General features: G+C 36.9%; 2 protein-coding genes across 2 annotated transcripts in view; both read left to right on the top strand.

Annotated features, from left to right (window-relative positions):
• The first annotated feature begins 238 nt into the window (after nt 1–238).
• Nucleotides 239–5,637, top strand: LOC136263273 (uncharacterized). Its single transcript, XM_066057782.1, has 3 exons — nt 239–284; nt 4,499–4,956; nt 5,539–5,637. Exons 2-3 carry the CDS (start codon nt 4,507–4,509, stop codon nt 5,563–5,565), a joined length of 477 nt encoding a protein of 158 aa, XP_065913854.1. The 5' UTR covers nt 239–284; nt 4,499–4,506; the 3' UTR covers nt 5,566–5,637.
• A 551-nt stretch (nt 5,638–6,188) lies between these two features.
• LOC136262951 (uncharacterized) overlaps nt 6,189–16,474 on the top strand; it is a 245,500-nt gene continuing 235,214 nt past the window's right edge. The window contains exon 1 of the mRNA XM_066057370.1: nt 6,189–6,729. Coding sequence (XP_065913442.1) covers nt 6,217–6,729 — 513 coding nt within the window. The 5' untranslated portion in view covers nt 6,189–6,216. The remainder of the gene's footprint in view (nt 6,730–16,474) is intronic.

Here is a 16,474-nt window from a genome sequence, read left to right as displayed (position 1 = left end):
CGCACGACACACGGTATTGCTACCTGCCTACTTTAAAGAGCTTATAATGACTCTTTTTTAAGAGCATGTCAATCCTTGTCAGTTTCAGATTACAAATTTTATGCATTAATATAAGCTTAATGCACACTGGTGGTTTCCGTATACTAGTCTAATTAAACACCAATAAACTAGCCGCTAACGGGCGCCGCCTGACAAAGGATTGTGAGTTGAGTTCTTAAATCACTCAGGGAGTCAGCATCATTTCCGTAACAACGAAAATTGTGGAGTACCGTGTGGACTGAAAGGTACAGTAGAGTTTAAATTCTACCGGTATATAATTGTAGCTACTACACTACAGTAAAACTACTGTATAGCTATGTGTGATTTGTGTCCGTCTACCAACCCGTAGTACAATGCCGGGTTATATAACGGTACAGAAATGTATTGCAGAAACCGTAAGGCATCACTGTAGAGCAGTGAAAGGTTTTCCGTTAATTTTCTGTGCTAAAGTTTACTATTTTGTGCCTATATTACCATGCGTAACAAATATGGGCGTGGCTCTTCAACTAAATCTGAGTACTTTTTAAAAGCATTAGGCGCATTACCTATTCGTGAGGTAAATAGTAGAAACCTACAAGAGTGAGAAAGTGTCATATTCACATACAGCTTTTTAAGTGCGCTCCAAGTCCAAGCCCCAAATTTCTGCCCAGCCTGTGGTAAATGGGCCACGAACTTGTATGAATGTAGCTATATCTACAGCAGAATACTGTTGTGGAGTATGTGATGGTCCATGACAAATATAGCCTTGAATTGTTTGTTCATTGCCATTGCTAGAGCCCTCAATGAAAGACATCGACTTTCACTCAAATTCTTTTACTACTGCAATGATAATTGAACCACTGCAAAACAGGAGATACAAGTGTTTAGATTTAAAAAAAAAACCAGCACATCATATTTTCACTTATTGCATGATTTGCAGTAAAAAGGTGGAATTTTAAGCGTAGGGCCAAAATTTTACAATGCTGTTTTGAAGAAATCAGTTGTCACAGTACAAGCAATATAGCCAGTGATCATTATGTTTGTAGAGCATAGCAATCCTAGATAACAACATCTAGCAAATAAAAAAAACTCAAACCATACTTTGACAATAGCTAGAAATTGAGCTAAAATTCTGCTATTATCAGTGCTGTCACGCTATCATGTACTGAATGCACCAAACAATTTCTTTACCAGTGCAGGATGTTTATCTTATCTTTGAGTCATGCACCACATAACTGGAGGTGTGATGGTTTTAGTTAGAGAAATAAACATATTAGAAATTTTGCATGGAGCATCAAAGATGTGGTGACATCAATGTGCATAGGTGCTTGCAAGGGACTAGCTTGACATTTCTTATAAGCAGAATACTACCCAGGGTTGTTGTAAGTACTCAAAATTTGTGCATAGCTAGTAATCTAAAATGGCAATGGCTAGATAACCGGCACAGACTCGATTACTTTCTTTTTTTGAAGCAGCACCATAATCTATATTTCGACTGCTTCAGCATTGACAACAAAGTGTTAATAATTCTGAAAGGGCACTAAAAGCTATTGTTTTCATGCAGATTGTAATTATCCATATAGGATTGACTGAGTAAGCATTGCTATGCTATGTGGAGGAACTATATAGCATAATGTCCTGTTGTAGGCATATACTAGAACTATTCAAAAGTATTTTCCATGATGCCACTTCATAGAAAGCAACCTCATACAAACTATCGGTCTTTATAAATTCTAGGAACCCAGTCTCCCCGGGCTTGAAGTCCCTAAAATTGCACTAAATGTCACTGACCTCTGCCAGATAGCAAACCACCAAATTAACAGAATTGACTCACAGGACAATTGGCTGTATTTCCATGCTGTGAGGAAAATGGGTGTGTGCACATCAAGGCAAAATAAAAGCGTGTTTTGTTGATCTCATTAGTTATGCTTGATGGCACAATAATGCAATTATTATTAGCTCATTTGGATTACAGTAGTAGCTACCCTAGATAACAAGCTAAATATAATTTTGGGCCACTCCTTGCAGCTTACATAACAATATTTTAATGTAAATTATGCAATAATCAAAAATACGATGTGATCAACTCTCAAACTAGAACTACATTTTGAGTTGGATAATACCAGCACAACAAGCTAAATATCTTGCAGTGGTGCGTAGACAATTTCATTGGAGACCCTACCTTTGTTGAATAGTTATATGAATATCTGGTCTACAAAATCATTTGAATTCCATGCTTCAATACCACATCTTATACAGCAACCATGTATCTTAAATGTTTGGCATGTAATTGCTGCTTTAATGTTGCACCACAATGCTGCTTGCACAAACTACAGCATTACTGTTGGTTGCAGGGAAGAGATTTCATAGTTTGTTTAACAACCACAGTGGTTTTTCTGTGAATTAGACAGGTGGTCAAATATGTAAAATATGCAATTAGCAATCCACAATGTTTTTACAACAAATTGATGAAATAAATAAACACTTAACCAACATTGCTTTATTAAATGTATGGTCACACAAAACAGAGATGTGTTCAATAATCAGATCGGCTACCAATATGGAAAATTTTGCCAGTGGTGTAAAACACTTTAAGAACCAATATTGCTACTGATGGTTTGTAAGGAAAGTATCAACACCATTATTTGTTATCAACCATTGAAATTCCTTCTTACTTACTCAACCACAGCTAACTATTATCTCATTAGGGATGAGCCTATTTTGCTTTTTTTTCCACCTATTTTTCTTTCCTGCAATTCTTTCATTTCTTACCCATTTTGCTCAATATTTTGCTCGAAATTTTTCTATTTTGCTGAGCATCAGTAAAAATTAATTGCAGTATCTCTAGCTTACATGCATGTGTGACTGCTCTATTAGAATATTTCGTACATAGTGACTGCTCTATTAGAGTATCTCGATCTTTAGTCATCATTCCTATGAGCATAATGTTGTCCTAATACTATTCCTGACTGTTCTATTAGAGTATCTCGATCTTTATCATACAAAATGTGCCAAGTTGCCATTCCTTGGTGCCCATTTTTCCAATTTTTCCACCTATTTTTCAGCATTTTGCTCTTTGCTTTTACCAACGTATTTTCCCAAAAATTTTGCCGGCAAAATCGGCGCATCCCTATATCTCATGCTATCTAAGCTTGCATGTGAGAAAACTTTAGTAATGACTTCTGAATTGATTCATAGGCATAGCCACTGGGGGAGAAGCCCCTCTATTGATTTTCTGGTTTTAGCTTGCAAAAAGATTGAAACACTCCAATAGAACAGTCAGTTGTCTTTTTATTTATTAATTTATTAAGACTTTACAACACAAATATTGAAGGTCTGTAGGACTCCTGGTCCTACAGCCTGTTTAAAGCTGTTACAAAAAGTATGTTTGAAAAGGTGGAGAAAGGAGAAAAATTCCATGACTGGACCTGGGTAGCCTTGAACCTGCAGCCGTCTTAATAGAGCTGCCATTATGTAAGATTGCCCTCATAATTGATCTTCTAAAATTTCCCATTGGGAAATTCCCCAGACTCCCCTAGAGAGATCATGCTAGTGTGCTTTGCACACTGTTGTACCTACAGTGGTGGCAGAAGGTGGGGGCTAGAGGGGCTGGAGCCCACCCCCTCCCCCCAACTTTCAGGTGAGAGGGGCAGAGCTCCTCTAAAATTACTTTGTGTGACGTCACGAGTGTATCACGTATTGTTGTGGTTTCAAACTGGCAGCTATATATCATATAGTGGAAGGAGTCATTTGTATGTATGTCATATCTAAAAGATTTTAATTGACAATACCTTTGCAAAAAGTACCACCAGATTCAATCTCGTAGCACCTATTTTTCAAAACTTTCTCAGAAAGCATGCCATCAGACCCCCTAAAAGGAGCATGCTTTGCATACTGAAAGCACACTGTTTTAAACACTGCAACTATGAACAAGCCTCCAGCTCTATACAAGTGTCACCTCAAATAATTTTCAGCCCACCCAACTTTTTCACCTTCCTCCGCCTCTGATCTAGCTTTGGAACAGAGCCCATGCACCTATCTAGAAATATCTTGCTATGCCCATGTTCATTGCCAGTTACTAGTGTTATGTAGGCACTGCCCAGCTGTCCTGGAGGCTATTGCAAACAAACTGTTGTTGCCTATCATTTTAACTGCTGTCATAACTGTAGTTTATTGAGCTTAGAAGTTTATGTCAACATGTACAATATGTGGACTGACCTTTTTACTCCTTGGCAAATTGCTTAACAGCTACAATAACATTAGTGAGAAGACAATGTATCCCTATGAACCATTTCCATAAGTGCAATTTAACTATATATGTACTCATGAGTTCACAACTCTAAGATTTTCTTTTTGCAGATGGCAAGGTACAGTACCATGTGTATTTCATAACCAGGTGCAATAATAATAATCACTTGTGAATTAAATTGTGTAGATTTTTGTTTTAAAATGCATTTTACTTTCTTTTATTGCTACTAAGGGTTTATAATGGAAGATTTGAGATTTGGTGTACTATTAGAGGATGTAGTTGAATATAAGAGTGAAGTTCGACAACAGAGAACCACGTTATTTCCAGGCCGTCAAAAGAAGCCATCAATTACTAAACAGTTGGCTCCTAAAGGTACCCTAGTGGAGGCTGTGTCATCAAGGGAAACTGAAGTGAATTATAAGACGATGCTTGGATCTAGCTTTTGTTTAAGTTGCAAATCTAGACAAGTACACAAGATCACTCTACAACAGAAGAACCTGTTAGAAGGAGTGAAGCGTTTACATGATCGAACTGAGGTTCTACAAAAACTTAACTGGGTGCAGAAGCTACAAGTTGGTTCTCTTGTGTTTGTGACTGTCCCAACAATCCCTCTGCCAGTCCAAGGAGTTGTACGATACATTGGAGAACTACCTGGAGAAACAGGAACAAACTTTGGAGTGGAATTCTTGGTAGGCAGTGTTATTATATGTAGTCATAGAGTACTTGCTATATCAAATGTAATTCAATATTAGGTGACAATGAGGCTTTACGTCTACAGAGCTACAAATGTTTCTAGCCAATCAGAACATTAGTAATCATTATTTTAAAGAACTGAAAAATATTACCGGAAAAATTTTCTACATTTTGCAACAAGAATGCAATCACAAATAATTACTTTGGCTATTTAATAAAATTGTTTTAGTTAATCTTATGCAAGTTACATCAAGTAGTCTTATGTTACAGCTGCTGAATTGCTATGAAAGTTATGCAAACTTTGTGTGTGTGTCCATGCGTGTGTGTGTGTGTGTGTGTGTGTGTGTGTGTGTGTGTGTGTGTGTGTGTGTGTGTGTGTGTGTGTGTGTGTGTGTGTGTGTGTGTGTGTGTGCATGCATGTGTGTGCTTGTGTGAGTATGCGTGTGTGTGTGTGTGCATGTGTGTGTGCGTGTGTGTGTGCATGCATGCATGTGTGTGTGTGTGTGTGTGTGTATGTGTATGTGTGTGTGTGTGTGTGTAACTGTACTACAACTGTACATGCATTGCTGTATGTGTAGGAAAAAAAGAGGAGAAGGGACAAGTGATGGTAAATTTAAGGATGTTACATACTTCGAGTCCGATCGTTGCAGTGCAGTGTTTGTGTCTATGGATCAGTTGTCATCAAAATCATATTCCAGTGTGCGTAAATCAAAGGATATACATCCATGTAGTCCAGTAAGTACCAATAACACACCCACAAGATGTTTGTATATAATGTTATGCACTTTTTAAAACATACTTTATATGACATCTTTGAAAAGGCTGTATGTCCTATAGACCTTCAGCACATGTGTTGTAAAGCCTTTATAAATACATAAATCATAAAATTGAAGGATAGGGAAGAGTGTTTAATTGTGAATGGGTGTGTTTAAACTTATTAGTGTGTATTTAATACGAAGCACTGGTTTTTCCATTAATGATTTACTCAACTATATGCTGAATTTATGCTGTTAGTGCAGGCCAATGGAACTTTTGACAGCATTCATGTTTGTATTACTCTTCATTTTGTTAATATTCCACACTGGCTGCTTAAGCCACATCATGTGGTATATCAGTGTGTTATATTTATAATCCTCACTATGTGTGCATCTACATGCACAGTATACATTATGCGTGTGTACATACAGTGATGTTTCTCACAGGATTCTAGTGCAACATTGGAGTTTAACACAAAAGTACAACACAGTAGTGCTTCCATGAAGAGTGATCAACATAGAAGGTCACCAGAGAGTAAAGCTTACTCCACAAAGCGAAAGGAACAAGCTTTAAATTATGCTGACATTGAAAGTATTAAAGCAGCTGGCATTACTGACATGGACAGCTTAGTTAAGCAGCAAACCGTACAACAGCAATTTGAAAAGGAAAAAAAGAACTCAGAGCATCACAGAAAGCGTCAGCAAGTTCAGAAAGAGTTGGGAATGGAAGACTCTCAAGCCTTAGATTCATTGATATTAGATAGTGAAGTGCAACAACAATTGATAGATGCAGCTTCATATCCCAAAAGGGAAGGGGATGTACCTGATAATAAGCATTATGACGTCCATTCTGCATATGCATCCGACTCTCCTGCCATTACATCGCCAAATGATAATTCTGACTGTTTACAAGTGGGCGCATTGGTACAATTTGGTACCCCTCCTCATTACGGAGTCATCAGATGGATAGGACGTCTTCCTACAAATTATCGTGTAATGGCAGGTGTAGAGATGGTAGGTTATGAACATGCATGATGATTCAATAAGTACTGCATTGGAAATGACATGATCAATGTATACATAAATATAATAAATCATCCTTCACTAGGCATGATCCTTTTGAATTTAATTTAGCCATTATACATGCTTACAATAGATGGTAATATTTTGTAGACAGATGTCTCCAATATCTATGCAGATTATTATTTTTTTGCTGTGGAAGTTTGTTAAACACAAATATCCCAAAAGCTATAGCTCTAGCAAAAGTTGTTTCCAAATCATACCACAGCAATTTCAAAGGTAATAAATTACCCTTTGATTACATAAGAGTTAACAAGGGTGGGAAGTACTTTACTATTATTTTGTATAGAAGGCAAAAAAAAACTGGCTACATTGGAGTTAAATTCGGTGCTAAAGATTTAAGGCTTTTATACATCAAAATTCCTACTTTAGAGGGTGAGTAATGTTTTTGGTAATATTCTTTGAAATATTCCGAATACCAGTTAGCAGCTTGCTATGTTATTATACTTGTTCAGTATTGATGTATATATTATGATTATGATATGTACGTACGTACGTACGTACATATGTAACACTCTTTTTCTTCATTATCGCAGGAACAGCCAATTGATCATGAGGACTTAGCTCATTATGCCACAGGTTGGCAACAAGGATATACACCAGAATCTAGTAGGGGATTGCTCTTACCACTAGCAGATTTGCATCTTAATGAAAGATATGACTGTAAGTGTCATAAATTATTATACTGTGTATATCTCAAGTAATTCACTTATTTGAAAATTCCACAATATTGTATACCTCAATGAATTGACAGTACTGGTTAGGTGCAATCAAGCCCTACTGCTTTCAGAGCCACCTGAAATGCTTTTGACAAGTTTCTCAAAAATAAACGTATTGAATTTTTACTGACTAACTGACTGACTGACTGATATCCTAGCTAATGCTACAGGCTTAGTTGTTTCACTGTTAGATACTACTTAGGCCTGAGATGTGCAACCATAACAGCTACAATGGACACATTATGGACTTGCTATTGTCCTTCTTTGTGTCTCACTTTCTTTCTGCTAGCAAGTAAGTGTTGGTAATGAATCAATGACTACTATCATGTCTCTGACACAATTCTTCTTTGAAGCAGCATTTTTTGGGTTTTCACCAGTTATAGATTATTAAACACAAACAAAAAGAAATTTGAATTGTCATGAGTAGTGATATAATTGTAGCTGCAGGCGTAGGCAACCTCTCTTAGTTCAGCCTCTTATTCATTATATTTTTATTCCTACAATATTATTTTGGAATTCCAAATATTCCAAATATTGGCACAATTCAGATGTTGAATAGAAATCCATAAAATGTGATTAGATATAGAGTCTTGGTACAAGGGTTTCAAGGTGCGCACAGTGGAATCTACTAATGTAGACACTTAATTGTTAATGTGAACACCAGCATAATCTGGGCACTTACAGGTATTAGTGGTCCCGATTATCTTTTAGGACATAAACTGACCTGGAAAACCAGGACACCAAGACACTTGTGCAGTTTTCATAATATATAAGCACACTTAATTACAGGTCATCGTGTGTAATTTACCAGTGCAGCCTACCTCGCATTTGAAACTTACAATAGAATTATTGTGTACATTATCTTTAAATTTTCCACAGAGATTCAGGAACCTAGAGCCCTTTAGATATACCAGTGTCTTATTATAGGGAATTTAGTATCAATGATGTTTCATGTTTATTGCTGCAGTGAAGAGAATAGCAACAAAATTTCATGCAGCTCACTTGTCAATATATAGCTATACACAAAAAATAGTTTGTTCTAATCATACTTAGTTAACCACGTCTGCAATACAATGGTTTGTAATTACATACTTACCTTCTTAGCACTTGTAGCTGGGTATGATCTTGTGACTTCTCTCAGCCCATTAGAAGTAACTAAAGACATCGCACATGTTAGTCATGACACTCTCCAGTCAACAAGGAATAATGCCAACACCAGTCAGCCAACTACTGATAGTGCTTATGTAGAAGAGGTGCATCAAAATTTGGGCAATATGGGCAATAACATTACGCCATTTGAAAAACAAATAAAGAGTTTTGTACTAGAAACAGAAAAAAGAATCCAATTGATGGAACACAGCATTGAATATCTGAAAACAAGCAACTCTTATTTACAGAAAAGGCTTTCAGATGTTGAGAGAAAAAATGAAGAGCTAAGAGTGCAACTATCTCTAAGTCAACAACAGCTGTTGGGTCTACAATCCATGATCACTTTTAGCAAGTTATGGGTCATCACACCAGATCAATTTATAATTGGAAAAGAAATTGGTAGAGGAGCTTGGGCTACTGTCCATAAAGCCACATACCGAGGAGCAACCGTTGCTGCAAAAAAACTTCACGATATCATTCATTCTATTGAAACTAAAAAAATGTTTCAACATGAGATGGATATCACCCTCAGTTGTCAACATCAAAATGTTGTTACTTTCCTTGGAGCTACTTCAGAGGATCCTTTAGTACTGTTAATGGAATTGATGGACTTCAACATGAAAGATGCTTATACTAAGCATGCCGCCATCACACATACCCAAGCACATAAAATTCTTCATGAAATTGCCATGGCACTTCATTTCTTACACACCAGACCAGATCCAGTAATCCATCGTGATGTGAGTAGTGCCAATGTGTTACTGAAGGTACTCTACAATGGTGAGTGGCTGGCCAAACTGGGAGACTTGGGTACTGCTAAGATACAGCAACAAACTAAGTCTCCACTTCCAGGTACCATAGCATATGCAGCTTCTGAAGCAAGCGAACCTAAGAAACACTCTACTAAGATGGATGTGCATAGTTTTGGCATCCTTATCATTGAAGCCCTCACCAGTTCCTTTCCATACATTGAAATAGTGGACACCCTAAAAGACCAGGTCCAGAAGAAATATCCACAGTATTATCATCTGGTTACCAGTTGTACCAAACAACAGTTAAGTGACAGACCAACAATGTATGATGTTCTTGTACAATTAGATGGGATTGGTGCTTCTAAGTAACTAATACAATTCACAATGTGTCGTATTATGTTTGCAGGACAGTTACAAATAATTTATTATTTTCAAATTATACATACATCTACAATTGAATTCAATACCTTTATGTTATGTGTTTGTGGTATGTTTAATCTAGAAATGTAAATTTGCTGAATTTGTAATTTAGATATAATACGTAGCTATATAGCTATGGTACATGACTATTAGCTTGTTCAACAAGTATTATATAGTTTATTATAGAGTAAAATTTATCAGTGAATACAGCATACATTACAAGCCTGCAGCATGTACAGTGACTATGTATTCTCAATTTTGCATACAGATAAGCTATTGTCACTGCTAAAAACTTGAAGACGGTGTTACAATTAAAGTATGGTGGTACTATAGAATTATATATAAAGTACAACTTAACTGGTGATATATAACTTTCTATCATCATCATCTTGTTAGTTATTTTATCTGCAATTAATTGTTTTTTCCTTTATTTATAAGTTCGATTTTTATACAATCCAATTAGTTAGCTTATGAAGACTTGCATGGCAGGATACAGTCAAACATAGAACAGTCATCACATGTAATAGAGAGAATGAGAATCCTTGAAGTGTGTATTCCCAGGAGGGCAAAATATTACATGTTCATGGCATGGTGCTGCATTTAAGTTACATAACTGAACATGAATACCAATTGCTACAACTCATGTTTAACAAAGATGGGTCAGAAACAATGCATAATTATTTTACATACTGTATGTTCACAAGCAAAAATAATAAGATAATTAGTATTAAACTATAACTTCAGGGGGTTATATATGCCTTCAGAGCTAGCCCTGCTCTAATAATCTAATAACTCTGGACCACATCCCCTTTTCAAATCATTTCTATTATTGGTATGTTGCAGTTGATGTAACACTTCTTTGTTCAAATTTATTATTGGAGAAAATTTCTGAAAACAAAACACACACACAAAATAAAAGCACAATGCATTTCTGAAAAGCATAATAGGCAGAAAATTGGGGCAATTCCAAAAAAGCATAGCAGGAAAATTTAGAGCACAATCAACTCAAACCTAGTCAAAATCTCAATGCCAGAAAAACCTACATAGATTAGACCATGTAGTGAAACAGTAACATACAACAGTATGTGTTTAAAGCCTTGTTAATGTGTCTTACCCACAGTATTACAGGTTTTTGCAATTGAATTCGGCGACTTTGCAATTGAATTTGTCCCGTTTGCAATTGAGTTCGTCGCTTTTGCAATTGAATTCGTCCCGTTTGCAATTGAATTCGTCCCGTTTGCAATTGATTTCGTCGGTTTTGCAATTGAATTCGTCCCGTTTGCAATTGAATTCGTCGCTTTTGCAATTGAATTCGTCGCTTTTGCAGTTAAATTCGTCCATAACAAGAATGGCAGCTGGAGCAAACATGAAAACATGATGTAGCAGCTGCTACAAGAACTTGTTCAAGTACAACAGTAGTAAACAACTCTTTATAAGGCAATAATTCTTCCTCTACAGCCTCTCCAACAACATTCCAAACTCTACTACGCCATTCGCGATGGGTGTGGTCACTCGCGAGCAAGCTAATTAACTTGTCAGACAGCTATCAACTTCGCGTACTACCAGCTTCAATTACCTTCTAGTGTCTCAAGTGTAACTCTCCAAGGCATAAATAGTTCATCTCTTAATGAACGGGTTGGTTTCTTGGAGCCGTTTTGTTTATGACGAATTGTAATGCAAACGCGACGAATTCTATTGCAAAACCGACGAATTCAACTGCAAAACCGACGAATTCAACTGCAAAACCGACGAATTCAATTGCAAAACCGACGAATTCAATTGCAAACGGGACGAATTCAATTGCAATACCGACGAATTCAATTGCAATACCGACGAATTCAATTGCAAACGGGACGAATTCAATTGCAAAGGCGACGAATTCAATTGCAAAAACCTGTAAAGGCAATAAGCCACACATGCAGTTAAAATTGGCTCTTATCTCAAAGATACAGTTTCAGTTGATAGCTATGCAAAACATTCTGCAAAAGTTATTTTGTATACACAAATATCTACAGTGAACACAAAGCTAGAATCTTGACATCAAACAATGCTGAAAACAATACAGAGATTTGATCCTACAACATGCGATCTAAGAAAATAGTCAAAACCTATATACTTGATTATGGTTTTTTGGATATTAGGGACCCATGAGAAAGCCTCACAGAAGACTAAAGCCTGGTTAACTAAAACTTCTAAAAATTCTCAAGATTTAGATTTAGTTTTAGTTTTTGAACCAAAATTCTATTGGTTAAAACACCTCATAATTTTGATTTAGTTTTAGTATACTAGAGCTAAAACTAAATTACTGACACTGTACTAAAGTTCTAGTCAAGTACCTTAGAACCAATACAGCACTACAGTATGAAGTACATAAAAATTTAGTGCATTTGTACTATGGCCTGCAAAAACAGGGCATGTGGGCACAAACTACACCCTGTCACACTAGAGGTCATATCAGTATTGGAACAGTATATGTGCATTCTGTAACTTGCATCATAAAGCCAATTAAATCCTTACTAGGTACAAAAAATTGCATAGTTATAGCACAATGGCATAAAAAGTTATGAGTGATGAAAGTTTGAAAAAGTAGGCAAAAATCATGTGCCCACATGCCCTATATTCGCAGGCCCAGTCACATATACTCGTGAACACATTTGGACGTATGCAGTTGGATTAAGCGATGATCACAACTATCCTCATTATAACTATCCATGTGCCTTTGTTCCAGGACCACATCCCCCCTCTTTTGTTGGTTAACAACTACTACTAGGGACCCGCCGATTATGCTGGCATAATAATGAGCATAATAGGTGCCTGAAAGCATTGAGCATATTATTATTATTATTATTATTACTAGGACCGGGTCACACATAACCAAGTAAATTTGTTAGCGTATTAAACAACCTGTGGCTGCTTTGTTTAACTGTGATGCATAATAAGTAATAGTTATACCATGGCTGCGAGGGATTTTGCTGATATATACACCCAAAGCACGAGGGCCGCAGGCCCGAGGGCTGCGGGTGTATATGTCAGCAAAATCCCAAGCAGCTATGGTACAAGTGATATATATCACTTGGGGCGCACTCACCTAATAGGTGAAAGAACTAACGAGAACTCATCCCATTTGTTTTATACAGTAGCATCTGAAGATCGATTGTGGTTTTAATAGCGTGGGCTAATAGCCATCAAAACGTTGTCCATACGTTAAAACGTCATTAATACGTTACTATACTTCAACACGCAATGTTAGAAAACTTGCGATTGTGGGATGGAGTTTATATTGTTATCATTTTTGTACTAAGTTAAGCCAACTAACTTCGCTATTGGGACAGTAAGTAAGTTATTATATTAGGTTAAGTACTTAGAACTGTAAGGTACTAACCTATTTCAATGTAGCAGTAGTAGCTTTGCTGTTCCGTGGTCTGTTCAAAGGCTGATACGCGGTGGGTAGAAATACGCATCCACAATCGCCCAAACAATTATTTTGTGCCTTCATTATCCTTTAGTAACAACCAACTACTCTATCTTAGCCTATGTACTAAGCTTAGCAACCTCTTCAAAACCGAGTCCCACAATACAAAGCTCTATGTCGCTCAATATAACGAGTCAAAGCGCATCGATTCTTTGAACTGGCTGGGTATCAAAGTCATTGGCAAACCGCTTTCCCATGATATTGCCCGGGCAATATGCGAGTTAAACACCGAGCGGCGCCTTTGAACTCCCACGCTAAAGTGGTATATGTACAGTAGGACCTCCATTATCCAAACACCTGTGTGCCAGTTTAAATATACACAGAGTTCTGTTCAACTACTCTAATGGAACATACACTTACTCTAATAGAACGTTCACCTAATGAAGAAATACTCTAATAGAGCAGCCACTAATAAAGAATGAATAATCAAGGTTTGGATAGTCAAGGTCCTATTGCATCAGCTGCTTGTATCACAATTGATAGTGGCCTCTCTACCTTGCCCCCATGGCCCTGATTATGCCACAAGAATGTAGATGTAGTGTCAGTTTGCAACACCATAAGAGCAAATTTTAGCTTGCAAGTAGGGCAGATTTTTTCAAGACCAAAAAATATGAAGAAAACCACCCACTTAACTAGAGTTGCACCGATAATCGGTTGAATTATCGGTAACAACCGATATTAGCTAATTTTACAAGTATCGGTATCGGCTACGAAGCGGAATAACTTGCCGGTTAACCGAAACCCACAATCAATCGTTAAGTTGACGACAATGAACAGGTGAAAGTAAAGAAGGTGGTGAATGTAGCAGTAAGTGGTTTGTTGTAACTGTTTTGTAACTATTTGAGTTTGTTTGTTTGCACAAATGTGGTTGCAAGGCTATAGTAGGCTGTGTATATTTATCGGCCGCCCACGCAATTAGTTGATCACTCTTCACAAAGAGTCTGTAGTCCCACTAAAACACTGTTTGATTAGCTGTTTTATAACTACTTGGCTTCCTTTTCCATGAAAGGAGATAGTAGCAAAACTGTGTAAAACATTGTAAAAGTCGGCCGCCCACGTAATTAATTACATTGATTACATTATCATTACAAATGCAGTTTATACGCATAAACTTTAGGTGATTTTCTGCTCCTCCTCCTCTGTTCTGAAGAAATGAAGAATATCGGTAAATATCGGCATATCGGTTACAGGAATAGGCAAATAATCGGTATCGGAAAATGTGAAAAAATGCATATCGGTGCAACTCTACACTTAACGACCTAACATTAATCGACATTAGTTTAAGTGGAATTCTGATGCTACACACTACAAATATGGTATGATAACAACATAAAAGCACGTAACAGTTGACAACATACAAAAATAATTTTTCAAGTGTTTATCTTTATCCATTAATAGCAAATTGAGACAGGTATTCAATTTATTTATCTTGCTACAAAACAAGAATACATGAAACTGCTTATTCCCACATCTGATATTCAACAAATACAGTTACATGTATAGTATAGGGAACCTCACAGGGACATATTATTCTGAATAAAAAGTCTGACTGACTGATGAAATTACTCAACTACTGTACAAGAATGAGTAGCACAACTTAAACAACACTACATCATTTTTGCCAATGGATTTTATTCTAGCTAGTGAATGGATAGAAGTACGGCTATTCAAGGGCTGTTTCACGCTACCATTTCACATAAACAAAGTAACTGTGTATTCCACATGATCATTAATCACAGGGTAATACAGTGTTATCCAATCCCTCGGGACCAAGACATGTTCAGATAATCAAACCCCATACATTTGTATACAAAGCTCAAATACTCTAATAGAACATACGTCATAAACAAAAGAGAACTCAATTCTGCTGTTTGGATAACCAAGTGTTCAGATAATCAAGGGAGCTAGCACTGTACATCATTTCACCACAGGAAGAAGACTGATATACCATTTTACCCTGTAAGAAATGTAACAGTAAACTAACGGGTGGGACACTACATATATAGCGTAGTTTACCGCGAGATTTAAACTAAGGTTTATTTGTTGGTCTAAGTTTTACATCAGAGTAACTATCAGTTATTAGTAATTGGTTTACTCTGAATTAATCACAAGCGGAGCTTATAATAAGAATTCCCTGTTCCCTGTACCATTAGAAAAAGACTACTGACACCACACAATCATCACCACTCACTACACCACATGCGCATATGCATGCAGACACACACAGAGTAGAAGAGTAGTTATTCTGATAAATATTTTTTTCAAATTCCGTAGCAACTTGTTGGAAACATGTTCGGTCAATCTGAAGGCTTGTTTGGGCTTAGTTTTACCTAACCAATACTGCCACATCATCATTTGGAAAAAGTGAGGATGGTTTTTGGATGGGCCACACCCACGCCTTTGTGGTCCCTACTACACAGTACGATAACAGTACTATCGTACTGCACAATAAGTGAGCTGACAATCACTTCTCCAGTGTACGCACCTTTTCATTACTGCTAATTCCAATGCAAGTAAAATTCAGTAGAAGAACTGATAGACTTTAGGGCCTAGCTACATAAATACTAAAGTTTGGTAATATTCGGAAGGCATACCTTAGTGTGGTTCCTAGTAGGCCATGCACCCCACCCCTATCCCTAAGAAAATTAGACCATTGCGGTTGAGTCTCAGGGTGATTTCAGCAGTTTACTGTATACAGTACTTATTTTACTGTTGTACAAGAGTGACTGCTCTATTAGGGAAACTTTACAGAAAAGCAGGAAACATACTTTTCAGAAATTTTTTAACACTAGACCCAACATGAGGCTGACTATTAGCAAGTAGCAACTACTTCTGTCTCCCTGCTGTATTAGAGTGACTGTTCTGTTCAATGTAAAAGAAACTGCACATGCTGCAATTCAGCAATCACGGAATATTTAGTTGTTAAAACAAATACTACATTTGACCAGTTATAGCTGAGGCTACTACAACTTTTCAACTTTTCTTTTCTGATTAATAGCTGATTCAGAAGATGGATCAACTTTTCTGTCACTGTAATCTGGGGTTTCTGTCAAAAGCCCGCTTCTGCACTGGTGCCAGTAGGCCTACCTATTTTTTTGTTAAGCACGTATCCACATTTACACAACTTTTTTCTTGCCAGCACTTTTTCATCACAATTTGGACATGTC

This window comes from Dysidea avara, chromosome 8, assembly GCF_963678975.1.
Source record: "Dysidea avara chromosome 8, odDysAvar1.4, whole genome shotgun sequence".
Classification (NCBI taxonomy): domain Eukaryota; kingdom Metazoa; phylum Porifera; class Demospongiae; order Dictyoceratida; family Dysideidae; genus Dysidea; species Dysidea avara.
This window is presented reverse-complemented; position numbering and strand designations above follow the sequence as displayed.

Coding starts and splice junctions, on each gene's coding strand:
- LOC136263273 (XM_066057782.1), top strand. CDS start 4,507: ATGGAAGATTTGAGATTTGGTGTACTATTAGAGGATGTAGTTGAATAT. Junction 4,957..5,538: donor ACTTTGGAGTGGAATTCTTG/GTAGGCAGTGTT, acceptor CTGTATGTGTAG/GAAAAAAAGAGGAGAAGGGA.